Here is a 20,496-nt window from a genome sequence, read left to right as displayed (position 1 = left end):
TATACTTCTGTGGTACAGTGCTACAGCATTACACATTCTTCAAAATGTTCCTGTTGCCTTTTTCATGGTAACTTGTTTGCACAGCACTGGATAAATTACTGCTCACATTCATGGGCACAATGCGGTCATGAATACTCAAATATATAAGTTCCAGTTAATAACATTTACACATTATATATCGGAAAACTAATCCAAATGAATGACATGGGTCAACAAACTGAATAGCTGTGCCAACTTGTTACAGCAACTAAAATTCAAACTTGTGCTCACAATGATTCATCACAAATTTGAGAACTCAGCCATTGTATGGTAGAGGCTCAGCAAGAAGCAAAATGGGGGAAAGAAAATGGAAGGGAAGTACTCCTGTGCAGTGCTGACACATTGAGTGACTAAACTAAAAGCACCACTGGCAGGTGTCACAAATCACATTGCCTTGCCCACCCTTCTTACTCATGAAACAGCATGGAGCCAAACAAATACAAAGTGACGAAAGGTCATCGACCTGAAACAGTAACTCTGTTTCTCTCTCCACAGATGTTGCTGCTGAAGATTTCCAGCATTTTCTGTTTTTATTTCATACAAACTGGAAGTCCCAAAGAAATAAAATCCCATGCATTGCATCAAAGACACACACATAAAAGCCCACACTACCATTTCCTCACAGTGACAATATTCAAAAAGGAGTTAGATGTGGTCCTTACTACTAGGGGGATCAAGGGGTATGGCGAGAAAGCAGGAATGGGGTACTGAAGTTGCATGTTCAGCCATGAACTCATTGAATGGCGGTGCAGGCTAGAAGGGCCGAATGGCCTACTCCTGCACCTATTTTCTATGTTTTCTATAAGTGACCAAAAAGTCAAAGAGTGGCATATTTTTAAAAAATACATAGACTGAGCGTTTAAATATCTCTGACCAAGTAAAACTTCACCCCTTTTCTTGACAATTTTTCTCCTCCTCTTCATCAGGAGCTATTAATCCCTTGTCGGTCTGTGGTTCCAATGGCAAATGTTGCTCTTTGGTACCTTGCCCAAGTTGCCATTATTCATGTGAGTGTTTGTAGAGTCCTATCTCACCAAACATACACATGTGCACAGACTTTAAACAGGAGCTGCTTGATCACAATAAGGGGCAGAAATCCTGCCTCATTTTCTCGTCTCTAACCCAAGTGCACTGAAACCATTTATAACATGGCTTAAATCAAGTGAAATCAGTTAACTCAAGAAAGGCCAGGAATAGAAAAAGGGATCTTCTTGGACTTCATAGCTCTGCTACTCACTGGATAAACTCACTGAGCCATCCACAGAACCTCTCCATCACTTTCTATTAAAAATTGTAGGGAGGAACACGTTCTAATTTCAAAGAAAATGAAAGCAAGTATAATTGCAAGTTATATACTCTAATTCTATAAATCCTCATTTTGTAATAGAATGGGAAATGGAACTCGTCCCGAGATGATATCTAAAGGGTAATGTGGTACATAAAGATTTATAAGTACCTGTACTAGCTTTGTCAAAAATGAAAGTGTTAAAATCTTTTTTTAGAAGCTTTTGTCTCTAATATTTCAGTTTATCCAAAATAAAATGTTACAAAACATAAGAGGTCACTTAAATTATTCACATACATCAATGAGAGCCCATTGTAAAAACAATCCCCAATTGGAAACTGGTTACAAAGATGGGTAACACCAGAGAAAACAATGGCACAATGCGCCAACACAGGACGTCTTTTGAAGCGCGAGGTAAAATATGTTTTTAAATAATTTTTTATTCTGCATCCAAACTATGCTATATCTATCTGAGAGTAAAGAGTGGAAAATATTAATTCCCCATTGGTGACCTGACCTACCCAAGGAGCACAAAGAGGAAAGGCCTCTGCCAGCATCTGCGCTGCCCCTGCGATTCCCGCACTCAGTTCACGTGGCATAACTGCTATTTGCCCAGACAGCACTGTCAACTCATCACCAACCCCTCTGATGGTACCCTCGAGTGAACGGGTAAGGTCATTGCCCTTCACACCCAATGCAATGTCAAGCGCATTTGTTGAACGCTGCATTTCAGGAGAGCCTACTCGGGTTCTCCTTCCTCTCCCCCCGGCTCTGCCTCATGGCACCACTGCAGTGCGAGGCGCAGGGTGGGACGGTGGGGCCCTGGGTGTTCCACACTGTATTCCACCACCACCACCACTGGGACCCGCTTCTTCTGACACTGGGGCCCTGGGTGTTCCACACTGTATTCTATCTCCACCACCGTGATCCTCTACCTCTGATAATGAGGCCCTGGGTGTTCCACGTTGCATTCTACCACCACCACTGTGACCCTCTACCTCTGATAATGGGACTCTGGGTGTTCCACATTGCATTCTACCACCACCACTGTGACCCTCTACCTCTGATAATGGGACTCTGGGTGTTCCACATTGCATTCTACCACCACCACTGTGACCCTCTACCTCTGATAATGGGACTCTGGGTGCGTGCTACAAGCTGCATTCTACCACCACACTGTAATGATTTAACTGGAGCAGCTAACCTCAGCACTATCACATAACTATAGTTTACAAATCCTTAACCATCTGTATAAACACTAAATCCTCCATTTCTTCCCCTATCCCACCACCATGGCAAAAACAAACACACAGATCCATTTGCTTACCAACAGGAGTTTTGATTTGGGAAAGACCAGATTTCACAGCAGCAGGAGTCTGGGCTTTCACTGAAACAGCATGTACTTGCACATTGGGTAGAGTCGACGATCCATTAGGAAAGGCTGGCTTTACCAAGAGTTCAAGCTTCTGCGGAGCGCGAGGCAAGGTGGATGACTGGATATAGGGTCCAACTGCAGCTACACGGCTGGGTGCAGAAGACACCACTTGTTGAGGAATATTCTTGGCAGATGAAACCTACAAACAAATTCAGTCAGTCAATCAACATATTTTTCTTCTAAATAAACTCAGCAATTAGTTTAGTCCATTCTCAATATTATCACTATCCTGCCTGACCAAAACAACAGCACTTTGCAATCTGGTTTTAGTCAACCAATAAGCTGGAGTTTCCCTAAATTGTAACACCAGTCCTCCTTTTCTTTCAGTCAGGCAAACTCGTGTCATAATTCACTGAACTTAAAATTTTTGTTTCAGCTTGGAACCAAGTAAATTTATAGATTGAATAAGTTGTACCTCTTGTACAGTAGAAAATACATAACATATTATAATGGTTGAAACAATCCCTTCATTGGGGAACCGAATCAGAATCCCTTCTAAGATCTAAAACTCATCACAGTGAAGACTGGGAGAGTCACAAACATGGATTTCATGTACAAATGTACAGCTCCAAAATAGAGTTAAACACATTACTTTTGCAAGGTACTTTGTTGGCCTTACGGTTTAGTTTTAGCACACTTTTTGTGAATCTTATTTTCTTCGCATTATCTACATTTGCCAATTAAACATTAGTAAAATAAATGACATTTATCTTTGTGATACCAAATTGGTGAATAAAAATGCTTGTTTTTTGTAAAATGTGAAACCATTTTCAAACAGTAATGATGACAAAAGATTGTATCTTAAAATTAACCTGGATTTTAGATACTTTTAAAACACAGTCTGGCTCCTTCCCCAGTGGTTGAACATATTTAGCCATACAGATCAAGGAAGTTCTAGTTTCAATCGTTGGTGGCTGCTGAGCCAGCTGGCCTCAGCCAGGGCAGTAGTCAGGTCTCTAAACTTGTATCATTGACTTAAGTTAGGGAAGAGAAAATCTCCCCATAATGTGTGTCAGAATTGATCAGGTTTATCTACAAGGACAGAATCAGGTTGTGATGACAGCCTTTCAATTATACTCTACGGTTTAACATCAAGCACACATACTCCTATTTTTACTGACTTATTTCATTTTGCTTTTTCTTTCATCAAATGTTTGTGAATTTTGTAACCTTTAAATCTAACACCAGACATGAGGTGAGAGATGTTCGAGCTGGAAAATGAAATATCTTTCAACATTGGATCTCAAATCTCAGGATCAAGCACTTCTACATCAGGAACAGCAGGTGTAGGCAGAATAATGCTCCTGTAACTGTGCCACAACCTCAAGGGAGTACTTCACCAGCATGATAGTATCCATTTCTTGGCCCCAAGTTTCGGCCCGCGCTGAAAACGGCGCACCTCCGAGCTGGACGCCTGTTCTTCGTGCCTAAAAGTGCGCTAGAAAAAAAACTTTGATATTCTCCGGCTCCTCGGAGCTCAATCTCAGCTTGGCGCGCTCTTCACAGCGGGGGGTGGAGCCAAACACTCGCGCCGATTCTGTAAGTAGTGGGTGGGCGGGTCCAATTTAAATGAGCCAACGTGGTGCCAGCAACCCTGCGCGTGCGCGTTGGAGCGTGCGCGCACGCGCAGTGTCAAACAAACATTGGCACTCGGCCATTTTTAAAAGGACTCGGCTGCCGTCGAGCCACTGACGCCGCCTCTTAAGCGTGGCCGAATAGCCTCAGCCCCCTTGAAAAGCTGCGTGCGTCCAGTGTTGATCCTTCGGCTGCCGGCCAGCCACTGTCGCCGCTCCCATCCCATAGCCGAATAGCCTCAGCCCCCTTGAAAAGCTGCGTGCGTCCGGTGTTGATCCTTCGGCTGCCGGCCAGCCACTGACGCCGCTCCCATCCCATAGCCGAATAGCCTCAGCCCCCTTGAAAAGCTGCGTGCGTCCGGTGTTGATCCTTCGGCTGCCGGCCAGCCACTAACAGAATGAAGGCCTGCCTGCAGCACAGCAGCTCAGCTCGAAGGCTGCTTGCTGCCGCTGTTGGGGCTGCCATCAAGACACTGACGCCACACCCCTGCCTGTCTCCAACATGAAAGGCCTGCCTGAAGCACAGCAGCTGCTGTTTCACACAGGTAGGAACATGGTTTATTTAATCTTTTCTTTGCTTATAAATTTTTATTCAGGTTGAATTTATTTGTATAATATTTGTATAAGTATAACTAAGGATTGATTGTAGAATTTAATGACTTCCCTTCCCCCCCACCTCGTTCCCTACGCCTAATTTGTAACCTACGCCTGACTTTCTAAAGTGTAGACAAGATTTTTCCGAGCGTACAAAAATCTTCAGTTACTCCATTCTAAGTTAGTTTGGAGTAAGTTTTCACTGCCGAAACTTTGAAAACAGGCGTAAGTGGCCGGACACCCCCCCTTTTGAAAAAAAAATTCTGTTCCAAAGTGAAACTGTTCTAACTGACTAGAACTGGAGCAAACTAAATGCCGAGAATTTAAATTTCTAAGATACTCCGTTCTACACCAGTTGCTCCAAAAAATCAGGAGCAACTGAGGCCGAAACTTGGGCCCCTTATGTCAGCCATCCTTGCGGTCTCTCTAGATATGACTGAAAATTTTAGCAACAATAAACATAATGGACGACAAATGAGTTTTACACCTCTGTATTCTGCCTGACCTGCGGAGTGTTTCCAACACATTCTGTCTACACAAATGCAAGTTTGTTCTTTCTTCATATACTTAGTCATCTACATTGTTACTATACATAGTACACAAAGTAAATTGTGTGGTGCACCACAATCTGTGACTTTGGGAATGTATGCAATTCTAAGCAGTTTGTGCTGGTGTAGATAATTGAAGACATTTTGTTGTTCCTCCAGAGAGTTTTCCTCTCTTTCCTATGCAGCAATACCCAAAATAAAAATAAAAATGTTGTAATGGAGTGGGAGGAGAAGACTGTTTGGAAAAACCTATTAGCATTGTTTGAGGAGGTATCAGAGATTACGGATAAATGAAACTCTATGGACACCATGTATTTAGAGTTGCAGTACCATATTGGAAGTTCTCCACAAGGAAAGCACAAAAAAGGTGAGTAATTATTGAAATGGACTAGCAACAAGCTGGATCAAAGGAAACAAAGGGAGGTTGTGCATGGAGCTGCCTTGAAGCTACAGGAAGTGACGAAAGACAAGTATCAGTGCTGGGAACTGTGTTATTCGTGTTCTGTATCAATGAATGGGGATAGAGCCAAGACTGTGAATATTTGCTGATGACAGCAAGGTGGGTAGGGGTTGCAGACAGTCAACAGCAGGCTGGTCTTGTGCAGAAAAATGAACATAAGAAATAGGAGCAGAAGTAGGCCATACTGCCCCTCGAGCCTGCTCCACCATTTAATACGATCATGGCTGATCTGATCATGGAGTTGGGTCCACTTCCCTGCCCGCTCCCCATGACCATCACAGATAGATAGATTTTTAACCAATAAGGGAATTAAGGATTATGGAGAGCGGGCGGGTAAGTGGAGCTGAGTCCACGGCCAGATTAGCCATGATCTTGTTGAATGGCGGAGCAGGCTCGAGCGGCTAGATGGCCTACTCCTGTTCCTAATTCTTATGTTCTTATGTTCTTAACCCCTTAATCTCTTATCGGTTAAGAAGCTGTTTATCTCTGCATTAAATTTATTCAATGTCCCGGCTTCCACAGCTCTCTGAGGCAGCGAATTCCACAGATTTACAACCCTCAGCAAAGAAATTCCTCCTCATCTGAGTTTTAAATAGGCGGCCCCTTATTCTAAGATTATGCCCTCCAGTTCTAGTCTCCCCCATCAGTGGAAATATCCTTTCTGCATCCACCTTGTCAAGCCCCCTCATAATCTTAAGATCACCTCTCATTCTTCTGAATTTCAATGGGTAGAGACCCAACCTCTTCAACCTTTCCTCATAAGTCAACCCCCTCATCTCCGGAATCAACCAGTGAACCTTCTCTGAACTGCCTCCTAAATATATTCTTTCGTAAATATGGAAACCAAAACTGTACGCAGTATTCTAGGTGTGGCCTCACCAATACCCTGTATAACTGTAGCAAGACTTCCCTGCTTTTATACTCCATCCCCTTTGCAATAAAGGCCAAGATTCCATTGGCCTTCTTGATCACTTGTTGTACCTGCATACTAACCTTTTGTGTTTCATGCACAAGTACCCCCAGGTCCCGCTGTACTACGGCACTTTGTAATCTTTCTCCATTTAAATAAAAACTTGCTCTTTGATTTTTTTTTCTGCCAAAGTGCATGACCTCACACTTTCCAACATTATACTCCATCTGCCAAATTTTTGCCTACTCACTTAGCCTGTCTATATCCTTTTGCAGATTTTTTGTGACCTCCTCACACATTGCTTTTCTTCCCATCTTTGTATCGTCAGCAAACTTGCTACTTTACACTCGGTCCCTTCTTCCAAGTCGTTAATATAGATTGTAAATAGTTGGGGTCCCAGCACTGATCCCTGCAGCATCCCACTAGTTACTGATTGCCAACCCGAGAATGAACCATTTATCCCGGCTCTCTGTTTTCTGTCAGTTAGCCAATTCAATGTCAATAGTGCAAAGTGATGAGACTATGGAAGGAGAATAAACTATGGCACTACAAAATAAATGGTGTTAGTTTACACAATACAGCACAAGAAAATTATTTGGAGGTATTGGTAGACAGATCTTTTGGTTATGCTAGTTTAGAGCAAAAAAGGATCTTTTTGAGGTATTCATGATCCTCGACAGTACTGATTAGTTGTACCACAAGAAATTTCTATGAAGACCCCAAAAAGAAAAAAAGACTTGGATTTATATAGCGCCTTTCATGACAACCAGACATCTCAAAGCCAAGTAAGTACTTTGAGTGTAGTCACTATTGTAATGTGGGAAATGCGGCAGTCAATTTGCATACAAGCAAGCTCCCACAAACAGCAATGTGATGATGACCAGAAAATCTGGTTATTTTGTTATGTTGATTGAGGGATGAATATTGACCAGGACACCAGGGATAACTTCTTCAAAATAGTGCCATGGGATCTTTTACATCCACTTGAGAGAGCAGACAGTTTGATGTCTCAGCACTGCACTGGAGTGTCAGCCTATATTTGTTTGTGCCACTCCAGGGACTTGAACCCACAACCTTCTGACTCAGAGGCAAGAGTGCTTTCCACTGAGCCACAGAGGACACTAGGTCCGGGGTGCATGATAAAACGCAGAAAAGGAAAGGTGAATGGGTAGACTAGATATAACCATTTCACACAGAAAGTGGTTAAACTTTCGAATGGACTATCTGGGTGCTGATTACGGCTGATAACCCCAGTAGTTTCAAAATGGTATTGAAGAGGTTTTTGGCAAGAAAGTCAATGGAGGATAATAAGTAGTGAACTGTGTTTTCTGTTATTGAATTCTGGGGATGACCAGATGGCCCCAAGTGATCTTTTCTGAACCTGTATGTTGCTGTATGATATCAATAATGACAGCACTTAAAACTTTAAGATAAACAAGCCATTTTGAAAATGAAAATCAATTTACAACAACTTGCAGATAGCACACATTACATGCAGAAAAATATCTCAAGAGCACTTTAAAGAATGAAGAAACAAAGTATATGCTGACAGGAGGGTAAAAGGGAAAGTGGAGAGAGTTGGCATGAAGGGCTGAAAGCAGAGTGACATAGGGAAATGCCAGCTCAGAAAGGAGGTAGTAGGGAGTTCCATTTAACCACTTTCAATTGAGAAGTAGCAAATATTTTAAGTTACAATGGCCCCAAATTTCCACCTGATTTGCTCCTGATTTTTAGGAGCAACTGGTGTAGAACGGAGTATCTTAGAAATCGGAATTCTCGACATTTAGTTTGCTCCAGTTCTAGTCAGTTATAACAGTTTCACTTTGGAACAGAATTTTTTTTTCAAAAGGGGGCGTGTCCGGCCACTTACGCCTGTTTTCAAAGTTTCGTCAGTGAAAACTTACTCCAAACTAACTTAGAATGGAGTAAGTGAAGATTTTTGTATGCTGGAAAAAACCTTGTCTACACCTTAGAAAATCAGGCGTAGGTTACAAATCAGGCGTAGGGAATGGTGGGGGGGTTTAAAGGGAAGTTTACAAACATTAAACACTTCAGTTTTACAAATAAAGAGCCATCATCAATAATAAATGATAAATACATCAATAAATCAACCAATAAATCAATCAAAAAAAATTAATAAGAAATAATTTTTTTTTTTTTAAATCAATAAATAAAACATTTTCTACTTACTGACTGCAGCACCGGGATCCCTCCAACAGTGTGCTGGGATGCCCCCCCAGTGTGTCTCTGTCAGTGTCTCTATCTCTCTGTCTGTCTGTGTGTGTCTCTCATTCTCTGTCAGTGTCTGTGTTTCTGACAGCGAGGGGAGGGGGCGGGATGGGGAGAGAGGGGGGGAGGGATGGGGAGAGAGGGGGGAGGGATGGGGAGAGAGGGGGGAGGGATGGGGAGAGAGGGGGGGGAGGGATGGGGAGAGAGGGGGGGGAGGGATGGGGAGAGAGGGGGGGAGGGATGGGGAGAGAGGGGGGGAGGGATGGGGAGAGAGGGGGGGAGGGATGGGGAGAGAGGGGGGGAGGGATGGGGAGAGAGGGGGGGAGGGATGGGGAGAGAGGGGGGGAGGGATGGGGAGAGAGGGGGGGAGGGATGGGGAGAGAAGGGGGAGGGATGGGGAGAGAAGGGGGAGGGATGGGGAGAGAAGGGGGAGGGATGGGGAGAGAAGGGGGAGGGATGGGGAGAGAAGGGGGAGAAAGAGATGGGGGGGGGAGAAAGAGATGGGGGGGGGAGAAAGAGATGGGGGGGGGAGAAAGAGATGGGGGGGGGAGAAAGAGATGGGGGGGGAGAAAGAGATGGGGGGGGAGAAAGAGATGGGGGGGGAGAAAGAGATGGGGGGGGGAGAAAGAGATGGGGGGGGGGAGAAAGAGATGGGGGGGGGGGAAAGAGATGGGGGGGGGGGGGGGAGAAAGAGATGGGGGGGGGAAGGAGAAAGGTGAGGGAGGCTGAACGGGCCAGGCCCGAGACTTCGGTTAGGGCCCGTCCCCAGCACCAGATTTACAGGTAAGTGGCGTTGGGTCGGGTCGGGGGGGAGGGGGTTGTGGGAGGGAGGTCGGTTCGGTTCGGGTCGGGGGGAGGGAGGGAGAGGGAGGTGAGCTCGTGGGGAGGGAGCGGGAGTCGGGTCCGGTCCGGGGGCGGGGGAGGGGAAGCGGGAGTCGGTTCGGGTCAAATCCGGGAGCAAGAGAGGGGGAGCGGGAGTCGTGTCGGGTCCGGAGGCGGGGGAAGCGGGAGTCGGGTCCGGTCCTGGGGCCGGGGGAGGGGGAGCGGGTGTCGGGTCGGGAGGAAGCAGGAGCTGGCTGTGGGAGGAGCCTTATTCATGCAGCCCCAGTGAGGCCATTCGGCCAGGGCTAGGGGATGCGTGGTTCGGCCCCTCCCACACAGTTTTGGGCGCCTGGAGCTACTGCACTTGCGTGCACACTGTAGCGCGCATGTGCAGAGATCCCGGCACTGTTTTCAGCGCAGGGACGTGGCTCCGCCCCCTACAGCTCCTGCTGCGCTGCGCCGAGGGCCAGAGGACCTGCAGGAAGGTGGAGAATCTGGATGGTTTTTTTCGGCGCACTTTGTGGCGCGAAAAACGGGCGTCCAGGTCGGGACTGCGCCGTTCTAGGCGCGGCTCGAAACTTGGACCCAATATTTGTTCATTTTAATGAACAGCCATTTTTACTCATGTTAAAAATCTATTGCTGTGCGACATTTATGTTGGTAATTTTTGATCCTAATGCATAGACCAAACCTACCGCCACATTTTCCTTTTGTTGTAAGGCTGCCTTCTTTTTCCACAAACGCTCACGCAGATCCCCGATACGTCTGTCCATTGATGCAACTTCACAGTTGCGCTTGTTTAGTGACTCCCTTTGATGCTGAAGCTTTGCATTCTGCTCCTGGTTCAGTTTATTCCTTACCTATTGGTGAAACACAGAAATAAACAATTCATTGCTTTAGTACTGACTTAGGATATACAACACATAAACATGCCATTCGGCCCAATCAGTCCATGCTGGCGCTTATTCTCCACTCGAGCCTCCTCCGGTCTTTCCTCATCTGATCATCATACTCCTACTCCCTTCTCCCTCATTATCTTACCTCCCCTTAAATGCATCTATACTATTAGCTTCAACCACTCCATGTAGAAGCGTGTGCCACATTCTCACCTCTCTGGGTAAAGACGTTTCTTCTCAATTCCCCATTTGATTTCTTGGTTACTATCTTATATCGATGGCCTCTAGTTTTGCTCTTCCACACAAGTAAAAACATTCTTTTTATATCCACTCTATCATAAACCTTTCATAATTTTACAGACCTCTATTAGGTCACCCCTCAGCCGTCACTTTTCAAGACAAGAGACCCAGTATGCTCATCCTTTCCCGATATGTATACCCTTGTACGTCTGGTGCCATCCTTGTAAATCTTTTTTGCACCCTCTCCAGTGCCTCTATCCTTTTTATAATATGGCGACTAGCATTGTACACAGCACTCCAAGTGTGATCTAACCAAGATTCGATACTTTAGCAAACTCCTCTACTTTTCAATACTATCCTGACCAACTTGATTGAATTTTTGAGGAGGTAACAAGGAGGGTCGATGAGGGCAAAGCGTATGATGTAGTGTATATGGATTTTAGCAAGGCTTTTAAAAGGTCCCACATGGCAGACTGGTCACGAAAGTAAAGGCCCATAGAATCCAAGGCAAAGTGGAAAATTGGATCCAAATTTGGCTCAGAGGCAGGAAAGCAAAGGGTAATGGTGGTTGGGTGTTTCTGTGACTGGAAGGCTGTTCCCAGTGGGGTTCCGCAAGGCTCAGTACTAGGTCCCTTGCTTTTTGTGGTATATATCAATGATTTGGACTTGAATGTATAGTGTATGATTAAGAAGTTTGCAGATGATACAAAAATTGATCATGTGGCTGATAATGAAGAAGAAGAAAGCTGCAGACTGCAGGAAGATATCAATGAACTGGTCGGATGGGCAAATGGAAGTCAATCCTGAGAAGTGTGAAGTAATGCATTTGGGGAGGGCTAACAAGGCAAGGGAATACACATTAAATGGCAGGACACTGAAAAGGGTAGTGGAAGAGAGGGACCTTGGAGTGCATGTCCACAGAACCCTGAAGGTGGGATAAGCTGGTTGAGAAGGCATATGGGATACTTGCCTTTATTAGCCGAGGCAGAAATACAAGAGCAGGGAGGTTATGCTTGAACTGTATAAAACACTAGGTAAGCCACAGCTAGAGTACTGTGTGCAGTTCTGGTCTTCCACTTACCCATCTGACCAGTTCTGGTCACCACATTATTGAAGAAGCAGTAGCAGAAAAGCAAAAGTCGGTCAGGCAGAGTCAGCATGGATTTATGATGGGGAAATCATGTTTGACAAATTTGCTGGAGTTCTTTGAGGATGTAGCGAACAGGGTGGATAAAGGGGAATGAGTGGATGTGGTATATTTGGACTTCCAGAAGGCATTTGACAAGGTGCCACATAAAAGGTTACTGCCAAGATAAAAGTTCACGGGGTTGGGGGCAATATATTAGCATGGATAGAGGATTGGCTAACTAACAGAGAAAAGAGAGTCGGGATAAATGGTTCATTCTCTGGTTGGCAACCAGTAACTACTGGGGTGCCGCAGGGATCAGTGCTGGGACCCCAACTATTTACAATCTATATTAACGACTTGGAAGAAGGGACTGAGTGTAACGTAGCCAAGTTTGCTGACGATTCAAAGATGGGAGAAAAAGCAATGTGTGAGGAGGAGACAAAAAATCTACAAAAGGACATAGACAGGCTAAGTGAGTGGGCAAACATTTGGCAGATGGAGTATAATGTTGGAAAGTATGAGGTCATGCACTTTGGCAGAAAAAAAATCGGAGCAAGTTATTATTTAAATGGAGAAAGATTGCAAAGTGCCGCAGTACAGCGGAACCTGGGGATACTTGTGCATGAAACACAAAAGGATAGTATTCAGGTACAGCAAGTGATCAGGAAGGTCAATGGTATCTTGGCCTTGATTGCAAAGGGGATGGAATATAAAAGCAGGGAAGTCTTGCTACAGCTATACAAGATATTGGTGAGGCCGCACCTGGAATACTGCGTGCAGTTTTGGTTTCTATATTTACAAAAGGATATACTTGCTTTGGAGACAGTTCAGAGAAGGTTCACTAGGTTGATTCCGGGGATGAGGGAGTTGACTTAGGAAAGGTTGAGTAGGTTGGGCCTCTAATTGGAATTCAGAAGAATGAGAGGTGATCTTATCAAAACGTATAAGATTATGAGGGGGGTCTTGACAAGGTGGATGCAGAGAGGATGTTTCCATTGATGGGAGAGACTAGAACTAGAGGGTATGATCTTAGAATAAGGGGCCACCCATTTAAAACAGAGATGAGGAGAAATTTCTTCTCTCAGAGGGTTGCAAATCTGTGGAAATCGCTGCCTCAGAGAGCTGTGGAAGCTAGGACATTGAATAAATTTAAGACAGAAATAGACAGTTTCTTAAACGATAAGGGGATAAGGGAAGCGGGCGAGGAAGTGGAGCCAAGTCCATGATCAGATCAGCCATGGTCTTATTGAATGAAGGAGCAGGCTCAAGGGGCCATTGGCCTACTCCTTCCTGTTCCTATTTCTTATGTTCTTATGTGATTGCACTAGGGAGGGTACAGAGGATATATACAAGGATGTTGCCTGGACTGGAGAATTTTAGCTATGAGGAAAGATTGGATAGGCTGGGGTTGTTTTCTTTGGAACAGAGGCAGCTGAGGGGAGACCTAACTGAGGTGTATAAAATTATGAAGGGCCTGGATAGGAAGGACCTATTTCCCTTAGCAGAGGGGTCAACAACCAGGGAGCATAAATTTAAGTGAAAGGAGGTTTAGAGGGGTTTTGAGGAGAAATGTTTTCACCCAGAGGATGGTGGGGGTCTGGAACCCTCTGCCTGAAAGGGTGGTCAAGGCAGAAACCCTCATAGCATTTAAAAAGTACTTGGATATGCCTTGAAGTGCCGTAACCTACAAGACTACAGACCAAGAGCTGGAAAGTGGAATTAGGCTGGATAGCTCTTTGTCGGACGGCGCAGACACGATGGGCCAAATGCCCCCTTCTGTGTTGTAAATTTCTATGATTCCATGATCCCTCTAGAAATAAACCAGTGTTCGGTTTGCTTTTTTGTGGCCTTATTAACCTGCGTTGTCACCTTTAGTGATTTGTGTACTGGTACTCCAAAACCACTTAGCTCTTTCACCCTATTTAAATTCATATTTTCCAAGTAACATGTGATATCCCTATTTTTCTTACCGATATGTAATACCTCACATTTATCTGTATTGAAATTTGCCAATTATATTCTTCAAGTTTATTAAGTCGTCTTGTAATTTGTTGCAGTCCACGTCAGTATTGACTATCCAACCCCCAATTTGGAGTCATCTGCAAATTTAGAAATTGTGTTTTTGATTCCAAAATCTAAATCATTAATATAAATTGTGAACAACAGTTTTCCTAGTATTGATCCTTGTGGGGCTCCATTTCCCACCTTCTGCCACCCTGAACAGCTACCCTTTACTCCTACTCTCTGTTTTGTCTTGAAGCCAGATAGTGATCCATTCTGCTACTTGTCCCCCAACTCCGCATTCTCTGACCTTATTCATTACTCTATTACATGGTACCTTTTTGATGGCCTTTTGGAAATCGTGACAAATTACATGTACTGCATTACCCATGTCTACTTATGTTACCTCTTCAAACAATTCAATGTTAGTCAAGCAAGACTTTCCGTTTTGAAATCTATGCTGACTATTCATGAATACTTAAAAATGAATACAACTGAAGAATTCCAATTCATTTTCCAACTGTCTACAAATCTAAATTAGAATAAAGTTTTGTTACTGTATTCAGTGCAAAGGTTATAGAACTTCAAATTGGTTGTCCTTTTTTGAAATCTATTTAAATTTCTAACTTTGATGCCAGTATAGCAATAAACTAGTTGATTCCCTATGGCATTGCACATGTGGAGTCCAGACCTAGGGCACTATTCAGGTCAAGCAGGGATAGAGGTCAGAGTGATAAAAGGGGAAGGGAGGGGGTGGAAGGGAAAGAGGTGGCCTTTGCATGTCTGCCCCAAACTTCAACTCACCAGGAGAAGAGGGAGAACAGATTTTCCCATTGTCTACTTCAGGTTAGCTAGGGGCCGGGCATTTCCACTGCTGACCCCTAATTTCAGTTCAACAGTGGGGTAGGAATGCATGTTTTCCCACCGATAACCATGAACTTCTGCTCATTGAGGCAGTGCTTGGGGAATAAAGAGGGAAGGAGTTAGCAAATAGGAATTAATACAAAGACACAACAGTCATCATCACCAGTAGCAGGAGGCGGGGGGGGGGGGGGGGGGGGGGGGGGGAGAGACAGTGATCAGGTCACAAAAGGCAGAGATTGGCCTTGGAGAAATACAAAAAAAAATGGGTCACGGAAGGTTAAGATAGGCTGGAGATGGGCAAGAAAGGCGGAGTGAGAAAGTAATTATATAGAAGGGCCTGCAGCCAAAATATAAAGTTGATCAGGTACCCTCACAAACTTTGTAGTCTCTCACGTCAGCTAAGATAGAGTTCAGGGTCAGTACTGTAGAGTAGTCAAACCTGTCACCTAATGTTCGGTGATGCCACACTGCAGTCAATTAATCACCAAATATGTTAATGGCGCCACCTACAGGTGCAGTACATTTGGAAGCTCGCGACTTTTTAAATATGGATGTGACTGCTGCCAACAAACCAGAAGTTCGCTGAACAGAACAGCAGTATAGTGGTAATGTTACTGGACTAGTAATCCAGAGGCCTGGACTAATGATCCAGAGACGCGAGTTCAAAATCCCATCACGATAGCTGGGGAATTTAAATTCAGTTAATAAATCTGGAATAAAAAGTTAGTACCCTGTATCAGCAATGGATTGTTGTAAAAACCCATCTGGTTCCTTTAGGGAAGGAAATCTGCCGTCCTTATCTGGCCTACATGTGACTCCAGACCCATAGCAATGTGGTTGACTCTTAACTGCCCTCTGAAATGGCCTAGCAAGCCACTCAGTTGCAACAAAACTGCTACAAGAATCAATACCCGGCACCGGCTTTGGACACAACAATGGCACACCCAGCCCAGTCAATCCTGCAAAGTCCTCCTCACCAACATCTGGGGACTTCTGCCAAAATTGGGGGAACTGTCCCACAGACTAGTCAAGCAACAGCCTGACAACGTCATACTCACAGAATCATACCTTCCAGCCAATATCCCAGATTCCTCCATCACCATCCCATGGTATGTCCTGTCCCACCGGCAGGATGGACTCACCAAGGGTGGCGGCACAGTGGTATATAGTCGGGGAGGAGTGGCCCTGGGAGTCCTCAACATTGACCCGGGCCCCATGAAGTCTCATGGCTTCAGGTCAAGCATGGGCAAAGAAACCCTCTGCTGATTACCACCTACCGCCCTCCCTCAGCTGATGAATCAGTACTCCCCCATATTGAACACCACTTGGAAGAAGCACAGAGTAGCAAGGGCACAGAATGTACTCCGGGTGGGGGGCTTCAATGTCCATCACCAAGAGTGCCTTGGTAGCACCACTACTGACCGAGCTGGCCGAGTCCTGAAGGGCATTGCTGCCAGACTTGTCCTGCAGCAGATTGAGAGAACACCAACAAGTGTGAGAAACCTACTTGACCTCGTCCTCACCAACCTACCTGTCACAGATGTATCTGTCCGCGATAACATTGGTAGCAGTGACCACTACACAGTCATTGTGGAGACGACGTTCTGTCTTCACAGTGAGGACATCCTCCCTCGTGTTGCGTGGTACTACCATTGTGCTAAATGGGATAGATTCAGAACAGATCTAGCAGCTCAAGACTGGGTATTCATGAGGTGCTGTGGGCCATCAGAATTGTATTCTACCACAATGTGTAACCTCCTGGCCCAGCATATCCCACACTCTAGCATTACCACCAAGCCAAGGGACCAACCCTAATTCAATGAGGAGTGCAGAAGAGCTTGCCAGGAGTAGCACCACGCAAATGAGGTGCCAACCTGGGGAAGCTGAAAGTGGAAGCAACATGCCGTAGACAGGGATAAGCGATCCCACAATCCACAGATCAGATCAAAGCTCTGCAGTTCTGCCACATCCAGTTTTGAATGGTGGTGGACAATTAAACAACTAATGGGAGGAGGCTGCTCCATGATTATACCCATCCTCAATGATGGAGGAGCCCAGCAAAAGACACGGCTGAAGCGTTTGCAACCATCTTCAGCCAGAAGTGCCAAGTGGATGATCCATATTGGCCTCCTGAGATCCCCACCATCACAGAAGCCAGTCTTCAGCCAGTTCGATTCACTCCACGTGATATCAAGAAACGGCTAAGCGCACTAGATACAGCAAAGGCTATGGGCTCCAACAACATCCCGGTTTTCGTGCTGAAGACATGCTCCAGAACTAGCCGCGCCTCTAGCCAAGCTGTTTCAGTGCAGCTACAGTGCAGCATCTATCCGACAATCTGGAAAATTGCCCAGGTATATCCTGTCCACAAAAAGCAGGACAAAGCAGGTGGAAGGGGTATCAGTGGGCGAGCACTTGGGTGCTAGTGACCATAATTCAGTCAGATTCAAGGTAGTTAAGGATAAGGGCAAGGATACACCAGGAATAAAAGTCCCAAATTGGGGAAACACTAACTTTGCTAAGCTGGGAAGTGATTTGGCCACAGTGGATTGGAAAAAGCTACTTGAAGGTAAATCAGTGTTGGAACAGTGGGAGGCATTCAGGAAGGAGATTCGGAGGGCTCAGGCCAAGCAAGTGCCCTTAAAGAAAAAGGGTGGGAATAACAATTCCAGAGCCCCCTGGATGACTAGGGACTTACAGGGGAGGATAAAGAAGGACGCTTATGTCATGCACAGACGGTTAAATACTGTAGCATCTCTCTGGAGGAATATAGAAAGTTCAGAGGTGAAATTAAAAAGGATATTAGGAATGCTAAGAGAGCACATGAATAATTCTTGGTAAGTAAAAAAAAAATCAAGGAAAACCCAAATATGTTTTATAAATATATTAAGAGCAAGAGCAATATTAAGAAAGGGTAGGGCCATTTAGAGACCATGAGGGTAATGTGTGTGTGGAGGCGGAAGATGTGGGTATGGTTCTAAATTAATACTTTGTCTGTTTTCACAAAGGAAAGGGCAACGCAGATACTGCTATCGAGGAGGAGTGTGAAATTCTGGATGAAATAAACATAGAAAGAGGAGGTATTAAGGGGCTTAGCAGCTTTGAAAATGGATAAGTCTCCAGGCCCGGATGAAATGCATCCCAGGCTGTGGAGTGAAAATAGATGCAGGATTAGGCCATTCGGCCCTTCGCAAAAGAGGAAATAGCAGAGACCTTGGACCATCATTTTCCAGTCCTCTGAGTTCAGGTATGGAGCCGGAGGACTGGAAATGTGGTACCCTTGTTTAAGAAAGGAGAAAGGGATAGGCCGAGGAATTACAGGCCTGTCAGCCTAACCTCAGTGGTGGGAAAATTATTGGAAGAAATCCTGAAGGACAGAATAAATCTTCACTTAGAAAGACACGGATCAATCAGGGACAGTCAGCACGGATTTGTTAAGGGAAAGTTGTGTCTGACTAACTTGATAAAATTTTTCGAGGAGGTAACCAGGAGGGTTGATGAAGGCAAAGTATATGATGTAATGTATATGGATTTTAGTAAAGCTTTTGATAAGGTTCCACATGGCAGACTGGTCACGAAGGTAAAAGCCCATGGGATCCAGGGCAAAGTGGCAAGTTGGATCCAAAATTGATTTAGAGGTAGGAAACAAAGGGTAATGGTTGATGGATGTTTTTGTGACTAGAAGGATGTTTCCAGAGGGGTTCCGCAGGGGTCAGTACTGGGTCCCTTGCTTTTTGTGGTATACGTCAATGATCTAGATTTGAATATAGGGGGTATAATTAAGAATTTTGCAGATGACACTAGAATTGGCTGTGTGGCTGATAATAAAGAAGAGGATAGTCATGGACTGCAGGAGGATATCAATCTATTGGTCAGGGGGCAGAACAGTGACAGATGGAATTTAATTCGGAGAATTGTGAGATAATGCACTTGGGGAGGGCTAATAAGGAAAGGGTATACACATTAAACGGTAGGCCACTTAGAAGTGCAGATGAACAAAAGGACCTTGGAGTGCTTGTCCACAGATCCCTGAAAGTAGCAGACCAGGTGAATAAGGTGGTTAAGAAGGCATGCGAAACGCTTGCCTTTATTGGCCGAGGCATAGAATACAAGAGCAGGGAGGTTATGCTTAAATTGTATAATACACTGGTTAGGCCACTGCTGAAATACTGCGTGCAGTTCTGGTGACCGTATTATAGGAAGGACATGATTGCACTGGAGAGGGTGCAGATGAGATTTACGAGGATGCAGCCTGGAATGGAGAATCTTAGCTAGGAGGTCAGATTGGATAAGTTGGGTTTATTCTCCTTGGAACAGAGGAGGCTGAGGGGAGACCTCATTGTGGTGTATAAAATTGAGGGGCCTGGATAAAGTGGATAGCAAGGGCCTATTTCCCTTGGTGGAGGTGTCAATTATGAGGGGGTATAGGTTTAAAGTGGTTGATGGAAAATTTAGAGGGGATTTGAGGGGAAGCTTCACGCAGAGGGTTGTGGAGGTCTGGAACTCTGCCTGGAAAGGTGGTAGAGGCAGAAACCCTCAACACATTTAAAAGGTACTTGGATGGGCACTTGAAGTGCTGTGACCTGCAGGGTTACGGACCTAGAGCTGGTCAGTGGGATTAGACTGAATAAACTCTTGTTGGCTGGCACAGATATGATGAGAAGTACGTTAGGGAATCTAATACAGCCAGACTAGTTTCCATCGCCTGGATGCGTCAGAGAGGAATTTTTCCAGATTTATTTCCCCTATTGGCCTGGGTTTTTAAGCTGTATTTTTTTTTTTTTTTTTAAATCGCAGTTGTGTGGGGCGGGCTGATTGGGCCGGATGCCCAATTGTCCGCCGTTGTTCATTGGTTTATATGTAACCTTCAGGGCTGCTGATCGAAGGCCGTGTGGCTCTTTGTCCACTGGTGCGGGCACGATGGGCCAAAATGGCCTTGTTCTGCGCTGTAAATTTCTAAGTTTCTAAATCCAATCGGCCAATTATCATCCCATCAGTCTATTCTCAATCATCAGCAAATTGATGGAAGGTGTCATTGACAGTGCTATCAAGTGGCACTTATTCACAAATAACCTACTCACCGATGCCCAGTTTAGGTACCGGCATGACCACTCGGCTCCAGACCTCATTACAGCCTTGATCTAAACATGGACAAAAGAGCTGAATTCCAGAGGTGAGGCGAGAGTGACTGTCAAATGCTGCCTTGATGTCAAGGGCAGAGTGTGGCATCAAGGAGCCCTAGTAAAACTGAAGTCAACAGGAATCGGGGGGGAAACTCTCCACTGGCTGGAGCCATATCTAGCACAAAGGAAGATGGTTGCGTTGGTCGGAGGTCAATTATCACAGCCCCAGGACATCACTGCAGGAGTTCCTCAGGTTAGTGTCCTAGGCCCAACCATCTTCAGCTTCTTCATCAATGACCTTCCTTCCATCATAAGGTCAGAAGTGATGTTCGCTGATGACTGCACAG

General features: G+C 45.1%; 1 protein-coding gene across 3 annotated transcripts in view; it reads right to left on the bottom strand.

Moving 5' to 3' along the window:
• LOC139254796 (apoptosis-stimulating of p53 protein 2-like) overlaps positions 1–20,496 on the bottom strand; it is a 136,382-nt gene that overhangs the window by 33,420 nt on the left and 82,466 nt on the right. For all 3 annotated transcript variants that reach the window (XM_070873820.1, XM_070873819.1, XM_070873821.1), the window contains 2 exons: positions 10,592–10,756; positions 2,652–2,898 (listed from right to left, as the gene is read on the bottom strand). In XM_070873820.1, the coding sequence (XP_070729921.1) occupies positions 2,652–2,898; positions 10,592–10,756 (412 nt within the window). The remainder of the gene's footprint in view (positions 1–2,651; positions 2,899–10,591; positions 10,757–20,496) is intronic.

The sequence above is a fragment of the Pristiophorus japonicus genome, unplaced genomic scaffold, assembly GCF_044704955.1.
Source record: "Pristiophorus japonicus isolate sPriJap1 unplaced genomic scaffold, sPriJap1.hap1 HAP1_SCAFFOLD_578, whole genome shotgun sequence".
NCBI classification, from domain to species: Eukaryota; Metazoa; Chordata; class Chondrichthyes; family Pristiophoridae; genus Pristiophorus; species Pristiophorus japonicus.
The sequence above is the reverse complement of the archived record's forward strand: the minus strand, read 5'-3'. Positions and strand labels throughout refer to the sequence as shown.